Source organism: Podarcis muralis, chromosome 1 (assembly GCF_964188315.1).
Source record: "Podarcis muralis chromosome 1, rPodMur119.hap1.1, whole genome shotgun sequence".
NCBI lineage: Eukaryota > Metazoa > Chordata > Lepidosauria > Squamata > Lacertidae > Podarcis > Podarcis muralis.
Window position 1 is genome coordinate 62,571,920 of NC_135655.1, and position 17,391 is coordinate 62,589,310.

At 47.7% G+C, this 17,391-nt stretch overlaps 1 protein-coding gene across 3 annotated transcripts in view; it reads right to left on the reverse strand.

The window, feature by feature from the left end:
* Positions 1–16,628, reverse strand: part of BDNF (brain derived neurotrophic factor) — a 74,408-nt gene extending 57,780 nt beyond the window's left edge. Inside the window, exon 1 of one of the 3 annotated variants that reach the window (XM_028729465.2) lies at positions 15,883–16,628. In XM_028729465.2, coding sequence (XP_028585298.1) covers positions 15,883–15,885 — 3 coding nt within the window. In that variant the 5' untranslated portion in view covers positions 15,886–16,628. Of the gene's footprint in view, positions 1–14,514; positions 14,577–14,698; positions 15,111–15,882 lie in introns of those variants that run through there. The other 2 variants (XM_028729475.2, XM_028729496.2) reach the window with 2 other exon arrangements.
* Between the last annotated feature and the right edge of the window lie 763 nt (positions 16,629–17,391).

Here is a 17,391-nt window from a genome sequence, read left to right on the forward strand (position 1 = left end):
GGTACCTCACAGCATTGTTGTGAGGAAAGAATGGGAAGGAAGAGAACCACATATGCTACCATGTGTTGACTGGAAGGTAGAATAGAGATGCAACAAATGAATAAATACATAAAGACACAGCTTGGTCTGTACTGGGTGAGGCAGTCTGCTAGGTACCTTAGTTCTAAGTTGTTTAAGGCTTTAAATGTCAACCCAAACCCCCTTGAACTTGGCTTGAAAGCTAATAAGAAGCCAGTGCAGATATTTCAACACTGGTGTAACATGTGCAAAGCTGGATACACTACTGAGAATCCTAGAAGCTGTGTTTTCAGCTAGCTGCAGCTTCCGAATCGGGCACAAGGATAGTCTCACTTGTGGCACATTACCATAATCTAGATATGAGGTTATCTACTGCATGGACCACTATGTCCAGGAACTGTTGTAGATGGCAAAACAACCAAATTTGGTAACATGTGCATCATGCTACTGAGGTCATCAAGGCCCATAGTGACAGTGATGGCTCTAGGAGCACCCTCAAACTATGCACCTTCTTCATCAGAGAGAGTGGAACCCCACCCAAAGCTGGTACAGACCATTTCCTAAACCTAGGGACTATCCATCTAGAGGGTTTCTGCCCCCCTTTATTTGGTCACAGTTTATTAACCCTCATCTAACTGTATCCAGGCACCAGTTTAAGATGTGCATGTCCTCTGCTGATTCATGTGTTACAGAGAAATAGAACTGGGTGTCATCCACATATGGATGTCACCTTGCCCCATATCATCTAGTGTACAGCTTCAGAGGATTTGCATAAATGCTAAGTAGCACTGGGGACAAAACTGTGCCCTGTGGCACCCTGAAGATCACTTACCAGGTGTGGAGGCACTGTCATCTAATACTGTCATCTGGAACCATCCCTGGAAGTAGGAGTGACACCATGACAGAACAGTGACCCAAACTTCCAACTCATGAGGAAGACACTGTGGTCAATGGTATCAAATGCCACAGAGCAGACTCAGTAGGGTTGCACTTCCTCTGTCTCTCCATCAGGGTGACCGAGGCTGATTCTGTCCCCAAACAAGACCCAAAGTACTTGTCTTATTTAGTAGCTGTGAGGTCTCTTAGTCTGCTTAGCAGAGTATATATAACCTTTCACCTCAAATCTGACCACCATCTTTAATTACAATAGGCTGAGAAAGTTCCTAGAAACCTCCCAGTGGTGAAGATGGGAGCAAAATTCAACACACAGTGCTTTATTTGGTATCAAAGTAAAAGTAGGCTGGGAGCAGAGACCACAGTAAGATGCGAAATGAATCTTCTGTTGGGGATACACTCTATAGCCAGGAAAAGCAATGAGGAGCAATGAGGATCTTGGAAAATGTCCAGGGCAGGAGATTAGGGAAACACACAGATCAAGGAATTAAATCACAAAGCAGCTTGTTGTGTGGGGGTGGGGTGGGATGAGGATATCACAGGAACTCCAGGTGCATCAGAAAATTGAAGAAAACTATTACGCAAGCTGAGAACTTTGAAATCAATAGATGTTTTGTGAACAAAGACCGAACAGAGAGGAGTATACATGACAAGGGTTGTATCTTGGTGATTGCTATGGCTCAGCAGTGGAAGCAAAAATGTATGCATTGATAGTCCTTCTGCTAGCACTGATCTACAGCTTATACCAGATCCACATCTATGGGCTAGGGAAAAGCTCACACATGCTTGTACATCACCTGATTTCTATGTGTTTAGGTAGGTACATATTGCATGTTTGCAACTTGTTATAATAAGATCAAATAAGGACCTGCATGGGTCAGTGGACCATCATAGTATAAAACACCAAAGATGGAACTTTAATCTCTTTCATGTCATCTCACATGCCATGCTTTTCAGTGAAGGCAATTTACACCTTCATCTGCCAGTCACCAAATGAACAGTGATCAAGTGCAGAGATGTCAAGTGGTGCAAATGCATGTGTGAGCGAAGCCTTAACAACTGACCGGTGAATGTGTGAGAAGAATTGCAGTTGAATTGACACTGTGTGATATGGCCATTATTTATGTGCAATGATTTGGCTGCAGTAGCTCATTTGAGCTGTAGTAGCTCATTGATGCTACAGCCATGTACAAGACAAGGATTATTATTCATCCTTGGCCTTATTGACAATGTGGACTAGAAATCCAGTTCTAAAAAAGACTTAAAAACCTAAGGGTCAAGCCAACCTGCTTTTTACTCTGTATTCCAGAACAGTATATACAAATAGAGGGGGGGGGGGAATGAGAAATAGATTGAAAAGAAGATGGAGAACGTGTTGTCATAGAACATTTCCTAAGACAGCTGAGAGGCTTCTTACAAGACAGAACATCTTTGGATTGAACTGAATATATGAGTAATTTGCTATTTGACTCTTCGCGGACACAACAAAATATAAGAACTTCAGTAGATAGGCTGACATTTATTGCCATGACAGAATCCTAGACAGGAACTTGTCAAACAATGAGCTTAAGACAGCATTTTAACTCTGGCATCTTTATAAAGTCAATAACAGCCGCATCAAAGGGCAATCATGACCAATGTGGGCGTCTGCCAATTGTGTTTTGAACTGCTGCAATAAGCTAGCCAATCTATGGGAAGTTTGCTAGGTTTGTGTGTGTGCGTTTTGACACCCACATTTCTCCTTAATTATCTTCATGAGGCTGAGGTAGTTAGCGCCAGATCTATAGCGCTTCTTAGATGTCAAAATGCCCACACACCTTATGCAATCCTTGGGTTCCCGGCCCCCTTTCGCATCCTTCTTAGCTGGTCCATCTAATTATCTCTTATCATGCCTGTATATCATGTATTATTCATGAAGTTCAAGGTGTAAATAGCTTCTGATTTAAAAAGCCAGAATACGTCTAATTACCATTTCTCCCCTTCCCAGTATATATATGGGAATATGATCAACTTTGGCATTTATGATTGAGAAATGAACAAATACTGTTTATAATGATGTTTACGTTTTTAAAAGTCTCCCATGAATTCTAGACCAGTTGACACACATACTGGTGGTTTATTATTGTCTTTTCCTGTTCTGAGCCACGGTGGGGGGGGGGGGAGGACATTAATCCCTACCCCACCCCCCACCCCCCACATGTGATATGGTCAGGGAAACATTTAAGATGGCAAGCTAGTGAAAAAGTTGAGGCTTAATGATTAGGTTACCTAATCATTCTGCCTGAATGTCAGAGTAAATTGGATGCCACATAGGATATAGGTTAAGTACCCAGCTGGAGAAATGGTGCCCTCGATGCACTGCAGAAAGAGAACCAACTTTCTAAGTGATCCTGCCTGCTTCAGAAGGAAAGAAAAAGAAGCATGTTTGCTTTGGGACATTGAATTTAGAATAAGACATGCTTCCAGTGCTGGAAAGTTTATACACGTTCTGTATTAAATGGGATGCTGCCTTTTCTTTTAGAAACTTTCTTTCTTATTTGTATCTTTTGTGCAGTTTTGTGATACAGTAATTTGAAGGTGTATCTCCCCCGGCTTTCATTTTTCATAGGGCATGACCCAGACAAAGTTTAAGCCCCACTGATTTCAGTAATTTAAACAAATGCTGAGTTTTCACATTGAAACTAAGTTGTCCTAACTTTAATTGGATACACTTTTTTCTCTAAACAAACAAACAAACAAACAAACAAACAAACCAAAAACCCACCAAGCTGCCAAAGTTGTTAAAAATGAAAACGGGGCATGCCTTGTTAAGAATACATAAACAAAAATGCAGGATAAATGCATCTCGAGGGTTAATAATCCATATATCATTTCCCCTGGTATTCCTAATTCCAATATTTCATGCCACCAGAGCATTTTACTGTGCTACTGCAGCTGCCTATGACATACTTCAAAACTTTGTAGTGGCCCACACAGGGAATGGACGGTGAAGTGATCACATGACCAAGCCACATCAATGCAACTTGCATCTTGCCACTTAAACAATGGTCATGCAAAATTGGCCCAAAAACTAATGTTGGGAGGACAAGCATTTCTCCAAAAGGGGGTCAGCATAGAACATCCTGTGTGGCAGGATCAATATGTCCCGTCCTCCTGATCAGAAATTAAAGGCTAGAGGCTGATAGTCTGTAAGATGGTATACAGACCAGTTCTCAGGGTGGGGGTTTGTGTGCTTGGATTGTTTTTTATTTATTATTGCTTGTCACACTTTATATTGACCTCTGCCACCTTGTAGGACATGTTCTAAAAGGCATTTATTTATTAAATAAAGAAGAGAAGCAGGAAGAATCCAGAACAGTCGCTTAAAACAAGGAGGTGTGAGGTTTATTGACCTCCAAGATTCTACAGGAGGAGGACTAGCTGGCTTGGAAGAAGAACAAGGATGAATTCATCATGAGCCCATCTTAACATGCCAGCACATTCAAGTTACGCTCTGCATTGAACTACCTCTGACTTGGACTTCTTGGAACGATTGCCCCTACAAAAAGGGCTGCAAAGTGGGAAATCAACGTGAGGGCGTTCAAACATACCTCTGGTTAAGAACTTAATTTGTTCTGGAGGTCTGTTCTTAACCTGAAACTGTTCTTAACCTGAGGTACCACTTTAGCTAATGGGGCCTCCCGCTGCTGCTGCACTGCCGCCGTGTGATTTCTGTTCTCATCCTGAAGCAAAGTTCTTAACCCAAGGTACTATTTCTGGGTTAGCAGAGTATGTAACCTGAAGCGTCTGTAACCCAAGGTACCACTGCACTGTGTAAAACAGTTACACCCCCCTAGCCATCTGAAGAGTATATGAGGGGGAGAGCCAAGAGACTACTGGCACAATATTGTACCACTGTGAGAGGAACAGAAACGGTATTTTTAATCCGTTTACTCTTCTGAATCCTATGAAACGACTACAACTGGCAACTTTTCCGGCAGCATCTGAAGGCCCAAACTTTGAGATCTTTACTCAGCCGTATCGTTGGCAAACCCTCAATTTATTTCAGAGATTTGGCACAGCTTCTTTCACATGTCATATCGCTCTGCCAACATCCTGTAAAGAATTTCTTTTGGCACTTCACTATCCTTTGCTTCTTCACAGGGATGTAACTAGGCTTAAATGGTCCCTGCTGCACAGAATGGAAGTGGGCCTCATGGTTGCCAACTCTATGTGTTTGTGAGGTCTGGAAAACCTCCACCACCTGCACGTATTGTATATGTGATTTGAAGCTGCCCTAAGTCATTTTGATGCCTGGGTCAGAAGGCAAGATGGTGTTCCGTCCCACTTCATCTGCAGAAGCTAACCCAACTAGGAGTTGAATCTTCCTTTGAGAGCATAAGAACATAAGACAGACCTGCTGAATCAGGCCAAAGCATCCAATCTAGTCCAGCATCCTGTTCTAACAGCAGTCAGTCAGAAGGCCACAGGCAGGATCAGAGTGAAACAACCACCCCTCAGAAGCATATTGCTCCCCAGCTGTGGAGGTAGAACATAGCCATCAGGACCCTTAAATTGCCTAATGCCCTTTTAAAGCCAACCCAGTTAATGGTCATCCCTGCCTATCATGGGAAGGAATTCTCTGGGATAGCTCAGATAGTACAGCATGAAACTCTTAATCTCAGGTTCATGAGTTCGAGCCCCATGTTGGGCAAAATATCCCTACATTGTAGGGGATTGGACTAGATGGTCCTTATGGACCCTTCCAACTCCACAATTCTATGATCTTTGATCCACTGTGTGCTGCATGAAGAAGTATTTCCAACACTTAGCTGCAGAGCCACAAGTTCTAGTGTTATGACAGAGGGAGAATAGGCAGTTCTCTAACCACTTTCACCATACTGTACATGATTTATTTATTTATTAGCCACCAATGAGCTCAAGGTGGTGTAAATAGTTCTTGTCCTCTCCATTTCATCCTCTCAACAACCCCATGAGATAGGTTAGGCTAAGAGTTGGTGACTGGCCCAAGGTCACCCAGTGAGCTTCATGGCCGAGTGGGGGATTCAAACCCCGTTCTCCCAGGTCCTAGTCCAACATTCAAACCATTATGCCACACTGGCTCATTGTATACATGACTGTCATGTTGCCTCTTACTCTAAGCCCCAAAAGTTTTAACGCTTTCTCGTAGAAGAGTTGCTCTATCCCCTTGAACATTCTAGTTGCTTTTTTCTGAAGATGGTGAACTTGGACTCTGGTGACGGCACCTGCAGCCACCAGGCCAGTTCACATGACACTCACAGCCTGGATCTCCAGCATCTCCATGCCACCCCCTGCAACCACCAGCAACATTTGTGGCCTGAGGGAACTGTCACACTCTGCCTAATGGTAGAGGTGGGTGGTCCTGCATCTATTTGCTTTCTAAACAGAGTCAGTCCCCATGCTCCATTCCTCTGGGGAATACTTAAGATTTTTAAGTATACACCTGAAAAAGGAAAGTATCCATGCAGAGGATTTGAAAACTGGGATGCATAAAAGAGCTGAGATTGCATCCAGCTTCTTGCTGGGTTTGTGACAAGTGGCAAGACCAAGTTGGTTGCTATCTAATAGCTAAAATGGCCCAGATATGGATGTTCTTGCATCAGAAAGCTCAGAGTCTCATCCCAGTGCTGACCAAGCTCAGATCTGACTCACTTTAACAGCATCACATGATCGCAGTGATTAGCCCCTCCCTCTCCATTTTCCTCAGAAGAGGTGCCAGCTATCCATATGGCATCTGCTCCAAAGCCATCCCATTGACAGGCTGCCCTGGAATAAACAGGCTCTGGAATGCCCCCACATGACGTCAACGGGACTACTCCAGAGCAAGCGGCTCGAGGATTGCAGCACAAGAATAGAAACAATATGTAAGCAGATGGAAATGTTAGCACTGCCAGGGATGACAGCTCACGAGCATGCATCACACATTGGTGAAATAATGAAAAATGGGTGGGCAGTTGTTATGCTAACTTCATGCTGCCCGTTATGTTTTTCTGACTCCAAAATCTGCTAGAGAACTGAGGGGGAACATGCTTGTTGCTTCTCAAGAGATATTTTCAGCTAAGCAGAGCAGCCAGAGTAAGGATTCTTTCTGGCTTGTGGGTGGAGGACAGACGCTCAAATATATATATATATATATATATATATATATATATATATATATATATATATACTCTCTCTCTCTCTTTCACGCACTCACTCATCAGAGCCTGTCTTAAGGGAATGTGGCAGATCCAATGAAAAGCGCTCAAAATTTGGGATGCTGTCAGTGGCAAAGGACAAAAAAAGTCACCCTTGTGGGTGAAACAGTCCAAGTCCCCTTGGACTTTAGCTGTGAGAGTAATACGAAGCTCCCTTTATATGTCAATGCTATGTCCTCCACTGGGAAATAAATCTCAGTCAATCAAAGCTACAACCTCCAGTGGGAAATAAATATCAGCCAACCCAGGTATTTAATCTTAACAGGGCTGGTGGAGCAGGCTCCTCGAAACACACACATTCATTTTGTTTATCATAGGGTTGAGCTGCACATGTCATTTTCGTCATGTGGCAGGGGCAGCATGAAGTGGCGACTGGCCACAGATAACTCCACTGGCAAAAGAGATCTGGAAGATCATGGGTCCCTCCAGCTCAGTCTGGTCTGCATTGACTGACAGCGGCTCTTCAGGGTTTCAGGCAGGGCACATTTCCAGCCCTACTTGGAGAGGCAGAGGATTGAGCCAGGGGTCTCTTGCATGGAAAGCAGATGCTCTAATACTAAGCTACAGCCCTTCTTGGCCATTGTATCGGAAATGCAATGGCCAAGATCCAGAGCACCTGTGAAAGCAAATATAGTGACCACAAGAGGGCTTCTTAGCCTTCTTTCCTTAAGCATCAGTATATCCATATCCCACTGAGGAACAGATGGGAGTTTTAAACAGAGACAAGTTTTTAGAAGAAGCCTGTAATATAGGATAGAAGAAAGAGTTAAGAAAGAGAACAATATATACTAGGCTACTGCTATCAATTCACAAAGGGCTAGTTTTCATGTCCATCTCCATCACTTGATCACTGGGCTGTACCTGCACTCTTTTTCAGTGCTTCTCCTCATGCATAGTCTGAGGCTGAGGCGAGATTGCACATAGCGACCGTCCCCTCTGAGCACTGGGTGAAAGGGGCCTTCTTCACACTGCTCTATTTGCCTTGAATCTGAATGTGCCCTGTTCCCACATTCAGATGAAAAGCCTATGCAGGAGTGGGAATATGCTGCAGAAGCTTCCTTCAGACCTTCAACCAAACTCACAGAAGTTGCGGAGACGGGGCCAATCCACCTGTTCCGTCTACACATGAACAGATGGTCTGAAAGGGCTTCAGATGACTAAAGCATATGTGAACTGTGGGAAACATTATTTGTGGGAGGAGGCTGCTATGGAAGTGCATAGCTCGCCCTGTTTTCTGGCAGACGTACTATCTTCCCCGGCTGAGAAGAGGGGAAACCCATTCTTCCTACTTTCAAACTAGGAGCAGTACATGGTGCTGATTTGTTGGCCTTAAGAAGAAATCAGCAATGTATGTAGGAGGAAAACCAACTACAGCAGGGGAAGGATGACATGTTTGAAGTTCTGTACAAGCATGTGTGAACCAGCCTTTAAACCACAGTGCATGGGTGCCTACTTGGAAAGTGGTGGACTGTCCTTCATTGGAGGTTTTTAAACAGAGGCTGGATGACCACTTATTGGTGATGCTGTAGTAGGGATTTCCTGAATCAGCAGTGAGTTGGACCAAATGAGCTTTGAGACCCATTCCTGAACTAGGATTCCCATACTGATAAAATACTGATAAAATCACAGTGTCCATGTACCAACTTGGTAATCCAGCTGTCCCTCCTGCATGCGGAGGAGGATTTTACTGCCCAGGTATGGAAATACAGTAAAAATTATCATTGCCTAGCAGGACGTTATAAATGATTCCCTTCCCATGTGGTGCACTGCTGTGCTACGTGCAGAGTGTGATAAAATACCCCTTGGTACATAGTCTCAATATCTCTCCTAAGAGGCAAATCTAAAGCACTGAAACAGCAAATACTTGCTCCTCCTCATTATGGTTTGTGACATTGTATTGGCAATGCAATTGAAACATCTTGACTTAAGATTGCATGGGCTAATTGTAAAGGAGTTAGCTGTAAGGAATACTTGCATATCGATAATCAACAAGTTGTGTTCTCAAGTTACTCTGCTTAGGAATTGATTTCTAAAACTACAGCCCCTTTCTTCAGAAGTACTGGAGTCAGTAGGATGACTTGAGTATGTGGATGTGAGGGCGATCTGGCTGCGACATCGGCCACCCCATTGAGTAGAACTTGTTTCTGGTCATAGCCCTAATCACTCTCACTCCCAAATAAGTTTCACAGAAAGCAAAGAGGCAAAGAGTTAAACACAGTAAAGGATAACAGCTTACTTTCCTCACAGAATATGAAAAAGTTGGCAGGACCCATCATTCCATTGCTATGCTTGGTTCTATTTATTGTTGGTAAGTAGATGTTGCAGATCATGCTTTGTCAACCAGCTGCATCCCATATATTTTGGACTGCAACTTCCATCCGTCCCAGCTGTATGATGTTGGGGCTCATGTGAGTTATAGTCCAAAACATCTGGAGGGCACCAGGTTGGAGAAGCCTGCTGTAGACACTGAAGCCGTTTGGTTTATCTACACTAGCCTCATGTAGATGCCTTATTTTAAGGCAAGGATGGCCAAGAGGTGGCACCTTAGAATTACCTGGCCCCTGAAACTGCTTTACGTGGCCCCTGGCTCACCCTGCCAAATTTTGATCATTATGATCAAAAGGCGGCACCCAGTTTTGCTCTAAAGGGGAATTCTTAATGCAAAACCACTCTTGGGTATTCTGAATATAACACGTTTAGCATAATAATGTGCATCTTTCTATGTAGAACTATGCCTGAGCACACAGCTTTGAAGCACTTGCTGCTATAGCATTCCAACTTTATGATTGAGTCTGGGCATTGCATGTGCATGGGTGAAAATCCACTTACTGTCCTTGGACTATTTAAAACAGTGTTCCAGGGAACCCTGGATTGTGCGAAAGCTCATTAGAGGTGCCCCAGAGAAGTCAGAAATGGTGGGCAAGCATCCCTAGACTACCAACCTTTCCTTGCATTGTGCAGCCATAGGGGAGCACTGGACAGGTTCTATGGTGGACTCTTAGGCATAGAACCTAAGGCAACAGTGAGATTTAGCTTCAGGCCCATTGCTAGATCCCTGAAAGACTCAGCACACAGGCCCATGTCCACATTTAAAGCACACAGCCTCCCCCAGTTAATCCTGAGAACTATAGTTTGTTAAGGGTACTGGGAACTGCAGCTCTGTGAGGGGTAAACTCAGGATTCCCATAATTCTTTGGGGGCACTTAAGTATTTTAAATGTGCATTAAATGCATGGTGTAGGAAGACCTGGGTTCAAATCCTGATTCAGCCACAAACTCCAAGTTAGGCTTAATTTTAACTGGGCTCATAATGGCTACATCTTACAACCTGTTTTCAAGGACAGGGTGCTCTATTGCAGAGCCTGCAAAGTAACCAGTACATTTTCTTCTCAACTACCAAGGCAAACACATCCGGAATTAGTGTTAAGAGCTAAGGGGGGAGGGGTTTTTCTTCCAGGCACACTTGAGTCTCACTACATCTAGGTTTACAAAGCTATGACTACTGTCTTTGGGCAAATCACTCTCTTGCACCCTCATCTGCAAAGTGGTCATGTTGATGACTTATCTCAGGGCATATATATATATATATATATATATATATATATATATATATATGCTTTCGTAGATTTTCACGGGTACAGGAATGCAGGTTTTGGTGTCCTCGGGTATCTTCCCGTGTAAAAGTTGGGGTGTCTAGGCGACGTTTCGACGAGGTCTCACTCGTCATCTTCAGGCTGGTGCTTTCGGCTTCTTGTTACTGGAACAGAGCAGGATCTCAGTGTTTGAGTTCCTATAAATACTGTTGAGGAGGTTCTGGGCAGAGAGGAAGTTCCCAGGCTAGTGTGCCTTTTCTTCTTTTGTTCCTTAATTGCTTGAGGGATATCTTGAGTGGTTTCTTGAGTGATATCCTGAGTACCACTTAGGTGGGTCATTAGGTGTGGATTAGTTGCTAAAGCCTTTGTGTCTTGACCTCTTGAACTTTGTGAAGAGTTTTTCTGAGAAGATGGGTGTACTACATTTAGTTGTGCTCTGGCTTGGCTTCGTGTATAGGGGCGAGCTGTGGTTTTGTGGCCTGTGCCAGCCAGATCTGTGTAGGGATTGCACCACAAGAGAATAATCATGGAAGCCATCGAGATAGAGAAACACCCTCACAACATGAACAAGCGTGACGACACATCCCGCTTGCCAGACATCTGGAAATTAGCCCTCCCCACAAAAACTGACACCAGATCCAGAGGCACACAGAACGCCATCACCAATCAACCACACCAGACCCAAACCCAGACCCTCTCCACAGATAAATTACAGACACCATCCAGTAGCCAAACCATGGTGGCACCTCCGGATGCTGCACCCCCCTGCAATCCCTACACAGATCTGGCTGGCACAGGCCACAAAACCACAGCTCGCCCCTATACACGAAGCCAAGCCAGAGCACAACTAAATGTAGTACACCCATCTTCTCAGAAAAAACTCTTCACAAAGTTCAAGAGGTCAAGACACAAAGGCTTTAGCAACTAATCCACACCTAATGACCCACCTAAGTGGTACTCAGGATATCACTCAAGAAACCACTCAAGATATCCCTCAAGCAATTAAGGAACAAAAGAAGAAAAGGCACACTAGCCTGGGAACTTCCTCTCTGCCCAGAACCTCCTCAACAGTATTTATAGGAACTCAAACACTGAGATCCTGCTCTGTTCCAGTAACAAGAAGCCGAAAGCACCAGCCTGAAGATGACGAGTGAGACCTCGTCGAAACGTCGCCTAGACACCCCAACTTTTACACGGGAAGATACCCGAGGACACCAAAACCTGCATATATATATATATATATATATATATATATATGGTGAGGATTCCCACACCTGGCCATAGCCAAGGGAGGGCAGATGCCCCCCTAAATCAATAAAAAATACTTAACTAACTGAAGTTCTCTGCTCCAAAAAATAAGCTTGCCCCCCTCAACAAAAATCCTCCTTACGGCCATGCAGGCGAGTGTTCCACAACACTGTAGGCATGCTAGAAATGAACGCCTCCCACCACCTACCCCAATGCTGGCTTGGCTTTAGCAGCAATCCTATTTCTCGACCCAGAAACTCCTTTTTGGACAACTTTGTTCGTGAAACCAGTTTATGTCGCAGCCACAAGGACCTGCTCAACCAGAAGCCACCGCGGCAGAAAGGATCTCCCCGTCCAACACACACACACACACACACACACACACACACACACACACACACACGTGTTCCCTGAGCTGCACAGCCCTCTCTACGCCATTGCCTCGGTCCATCTGCCCACCAAATGCGTAACTCCGCTCAGATCCCCCTTAGCAACCGAGGCAGGTTCTCCACCCCACCACGCACCGCAGCCTGGACGGCTCCTCTCCCCGTTGGCGAAAGTGACAATACTGACTTCCCTCGCTCCTGCGGGCGCCAATTGGAACACGGAAGAGCAGGGGCTCAAGCGAGAGGCAGGAAGGCGCGCGGCGCCTTTAAGGGCTCCCTCCGCACCCTCCCTCTCTCGCTCTCCGCCAATCTCCGCCCGAGAGCTCTCAGCCCCGCCGATCCGTATTTAAAGGCGCGCCATCTGGGCAGGTGGGAGGTGCGAGTGATGCCGCCGCTGCCTCGGAGTTCCTTTGCAGCACGTTTGGGATTGCATCAGACCGAGCAGAAATCCCCCCTCCAGCGCCTTGGCCGGCCCGCTCCGCCTCCTCCTCCTCCGGAAGGCGATCTCCAAATCCGAACGAGGCGCTCCTCTCCCCGCAGGCTCCGCTTGGAGCGCCTCTGGGGACCCCGGGGTAGCTTCCTCCTCCTCCTCCTCTCCTCCGGCAGCGGGATCCCACCCGGGTCCCCCGCCCCTACACACCTCGACTTCCGACCCGTGCGTGGGAGGCCACTCTGTATCCTTCCTCCCCCGCCCCAAGCCACACCCTTTTGCGAAATCCTCTCTTCCCTCCCCCTGCCTGCCTGCCTGCCTGCCTGCCTGCTTGGGATTCTCCCTTCTTCCCTGAGCTACGTGATCGCAATCGCGCCGGAGGAGACACTCGCGGCCCGAGGAGCTGCGCTGGGAAGCGGGTGGGAGGAGGAGGAGGAGGTGGAGGAGGGAAGGCGAAGCCAAGGAAGATCGCCAGGCAGGCAGGCAGGCAGCAGCGCGCTGCAGCCAGCTAAAGCCGGCCGAGCAGCCCCGGGAACAAAGAGCGAGGCCGGCGAGGTGGGATCGCTCTCTCTCTCCAGGACGCAGCAGAACCTGCGATGGGGAGCGAAAGGGACAGGGGAAAGCAAGGGCCAACAGTCCAGCACACCCTTGTTAGTTTCAGTTCGGGGCGATGGCCGAGCGTGGCTTTGGGGGAAGGCAGCGGAGCGGCTGTCCCTGGTTTCTCGTGCAGGCTCCCCGCTTCTCTTAAAGCCATCGCGCGCCTCCTTGGTTTGTAACACCTCCTGGCCAGGCTGGCGGTGGGTGAGGAGGCAGCTCTTCGCCGGGGGTTTCCTGCCTTTTCCTGTTAAGCCTAGCTCGCCTGCCTCCCTCTTTGCTTTCTGCGGATGAAGATTCCCATTCCCTCCTTGTCCCTACCCGGCTTCTTTCTCCACCCCCACTTCTCTGGGCACCACGCCGGACGGACGGATTTGAGGCTGGATCGGATCTCCGCTCCAGCTAGGATCCTTGCAATGGGCGGAGGGGGGTTTCAAGGGAGCGGGGAGACGATGACGACTTAAGAAGGGGAAAGATAGAAATCAGGGATGAGACGCCCCATCACCACCGCGCGCATAGCAAGCACCTCTCTCTCTACCTGTGAGCAGCAGCAGCAGCAGCACTCGCTGCTCCAAACTGCTGACTTTCCACAGCTTATTTTTAGCCTGGAGACTAAATATTATTAGCTACATTTCTACGTAGGAAGAATCGAAAGAGGAAAGGGGAGGGGAGAGAGAATGGAAGGGAAGGGGGGGGAATAAAACACAGGAGCAGGAAGACTGCAAGAGAATGGAGTTTCCGCTGCGTTGATACGTTGGAGGGTTTAGAAACACCCCGCTGGAGAGAGAAAATAAAACTGGCAACTAAAGTACCACAGAGAGCCGCTTTTGGAGAAGGCACCACACGTGAATGCAAGCGAAGGTATCATCCATGTAAACACAGGAAGGCGATCGTTTGGAGAGGAGTTTCTGGAGAGCTGACTCTCTCTCTCTCTCCCCAAAGCGGTGATCAGCTCCTGGTAGCTTATCACTTGCCGGTGATCTCTCTGTCTTTGCGCCCATCTCTCTCCAGAAGACACACACTATCTCGCTCTCTCTCGCACAAACACACACACGGCAACCTGGGATCCAACCCCACGAGTTAAGCCAACTCTTGGGAGTGAGCAGTCGCGCCAGGCACCTCTCCCTCGCCTACCTTGCCTCTCTTCCTCCGCGCGCCCAGATCGGAAAGCAAGAGAGCACAAACTCGGCCAAGAGGAGCGAAGAAACCTCTCTCTCCGTCGCGGGGAGACGGAGGACGGGTGGGAAGGCGCGCACGGACACACACGCACACCGGGAAGCGAGGAGGGGGAGGCGAGAGATCGGCGCCCTTTCCTTACCTTTAGTCACCGCTAACCCACAACCCGTGGCGAGCTCTTTCAGAAGCAGCGCACTCGCATCTCCCAGAGTTGACCCGACCCGTCGGGGCCAAGCGCCGGAGCTGCTCGCTCTCGCTCTCTGTGTTGCACTCCCCGCCGCTAGGAATCCGAGTCAATGTCAGCCCAGAAACCGGGACGCAGTTGAAACTGTGACGGGAGAGGGTTTGCTCCGTCTCTTTCTCTCTGCCTCTGTCTCCCTCTCCCTCCTCCTAGCCAGATCTTATCAGTGTGAGGGGAGGTCCACCCTAGCCGCCTTTTAAGAGCTCCGGGATTCGCTCCGGAGGGGAGACAGATACCTGGGGTGCCAAACCCATTGCCTCTCTCCAAGGTACTGATCGACACCCCCTCCTCCTCCCTCCTCCCCCACCCCTTTCTCCTCAACGCCCCAGGAAAGGTGGGGAGGGGGCGTCGAGGATGTTCACTTTCACGAAGTGTCACTTGATACGGGTTTCGCCTTTTCTTTCCCTTTTCTCGGGCTCTGTCACGTGAAGCGAGCTTGGCAAAAGAGCCGGGCTGTAAATAGAAGATCACATGTTGAGTTTGCTTCACCGGGGCGGCGGGGAGCGGGGGGGGGGGGGTTGGAATCACCCATTACATTATTTTATGTTTTTTGTTCTCCTGCCTCCTCCCTACAACTGTCCCCCCTCTCTCCGCCCCAAACATCCCGTTCCAATATTATTCTCCCTCCCCCCCAAGTGTCCGTGTGAAATAACAACAAACACCCTCGCCACCATCATCCTCAACAGCAGAAAGGGTGAAAGTGGATCGCGCAGCCAACAGCTTTCCCAAGGAAAAACCCCGCTCCAAGTTTCTGATACGCAGCCTTAAATCAAAAAGAGCGTTGCCATTAAAGTTGGAGCCTCTTTAAACACACACACACACTTCCCGCACGCACGCAATTCATCTGGCCTCTGAGACTCATATTATGCCTGGTGAAATTAAAGTGCTACCGAGTGGGGACGTCGGGGGCGAGAGGAGGGTTGAGAGATTAATAATAATAATAATGCTAATAATGATGATGATAGTAAGGTGAGCTGTGAACTATTGTTGTCAGGCAACAGCCCCAAGCTTTACTGAGATCTATCTATCCATCTTCTTTGAAATCACAAGTCTGGAAAATAGCAATACCTGGTCTTGGTACTCACCATTGTTTCTTTGCTGTCCTGGCGACAGAAGTGCCTTTAAAATCCAGTCTCTCCAACAGATGCTGGGAGGTAATGTGTCTCGTTTGAAGTCATCATGTGAGAAGTTCTGCTCGGCTCAGTGGATCGCCCACCACTTGGTGTGACTTATGAATCTAATAACAACCCTTTGCAATATCCGCAAGCCTCAACTCTTCCACCACCTTGGTGGCTACAGGAAGGAAACGGAAAGCGACGGGCTGGCAGGGAGTTCTTTAAAAACCGATCTCGGATTTACGCAAACGCCTGAGCTCACAGACACGTTTTCTCTCCCCCTTTGGGTTCTTCTTCTTACGTGATCTTAATAAACGAGAAGGGGGTTGGCAACGAGACCCAGCTGGAACAATCCAGGGAAAGAAGTGGCGCGCGGGGTGGGGAGGGGGAGAGAAAACGTGTCTCTCTCTCTCGCCTCCCTCCCGACACGTGGGGAGTGGGCTTCAAAGTTCCCCGCCAAAGTCTTCTCAGGACACCCCATAGAACGCACGCAGGGAAAGAGAAAAAAAGTCCAGCTCACTTTACCTCCCCACACCCCGCGCCCGCTCTAACCCGTCTGGTGCGTGCAGGCGAGCAAGATGAGCCGGCTGGAGATTTGCATTTGGTGGGAGCAGGTAAGGAAGCAGCCAGCGTTTCCCTCTCTCTCTCTCTCTCCTTCCCTTGCCGTGTCACTTTCACTCTAACTGAACACACGGACGGCACTCCAGGGACTTGTTGCATCCGAGCGGAGTGGAGCCAAACAGGCGGAACTATGCAGGTGGCATGGCGAAGGGAGGACGAGAGGGAGGCAGGCAGATGGTGGATGGAGACCGGCAGACAGGTGCTCGAGGATATTTACATATACCTGCATACACATATGAATGGCTGGCTCGCTGATGGAGTGCGCGCGCGTGCGTGTGTGCGCATCAGGGAAGGAAGACTAAGCAACGCTCTGCGTTAATACGCATGGGTGCCTATGGGGTTTAGGTCTAGGATCCAGGTACAGGATTGATGGCCATGCTCAGGTACGCACCCTCGCACACCTGTATAATGGTGGCGGGATGGATGGGGGTGTGATACCTGTGCATACCCATCCGTTTTGTACCTGGATCCTAAGCTCATTTGCTGGGGAATAAGACCATGGATTTCAACGGAGCTTACTTTCAAGGAAGCATGTTGCAGTCCTATGCGCGTTTACCTGGAAGTAAGCCCTGCTGAGTTCAGTCGGGCTGACTCCCAAGTAAGGAAGTGTGCAGCAAGATTGAAGCTGTAGTTCTTCACTCCATCCTTCAACTCCAAGGACTAACCCCTGTTCATTATAGCAAAGCATCGATCCCCTATATATCTGCCTCTTTCTCTCCCTATCAGGCACCTTCTGTGCTTCGGCCTTTTCCGCAATCAGTCTGCGTTCCTTGTGAGTGTGACACTTTTGGTTCTGGACAATAGAGCTCTGGATCTTGGTCTCTCAGCTCCTCCAGAGATTAACCCACAGGTCCCGGG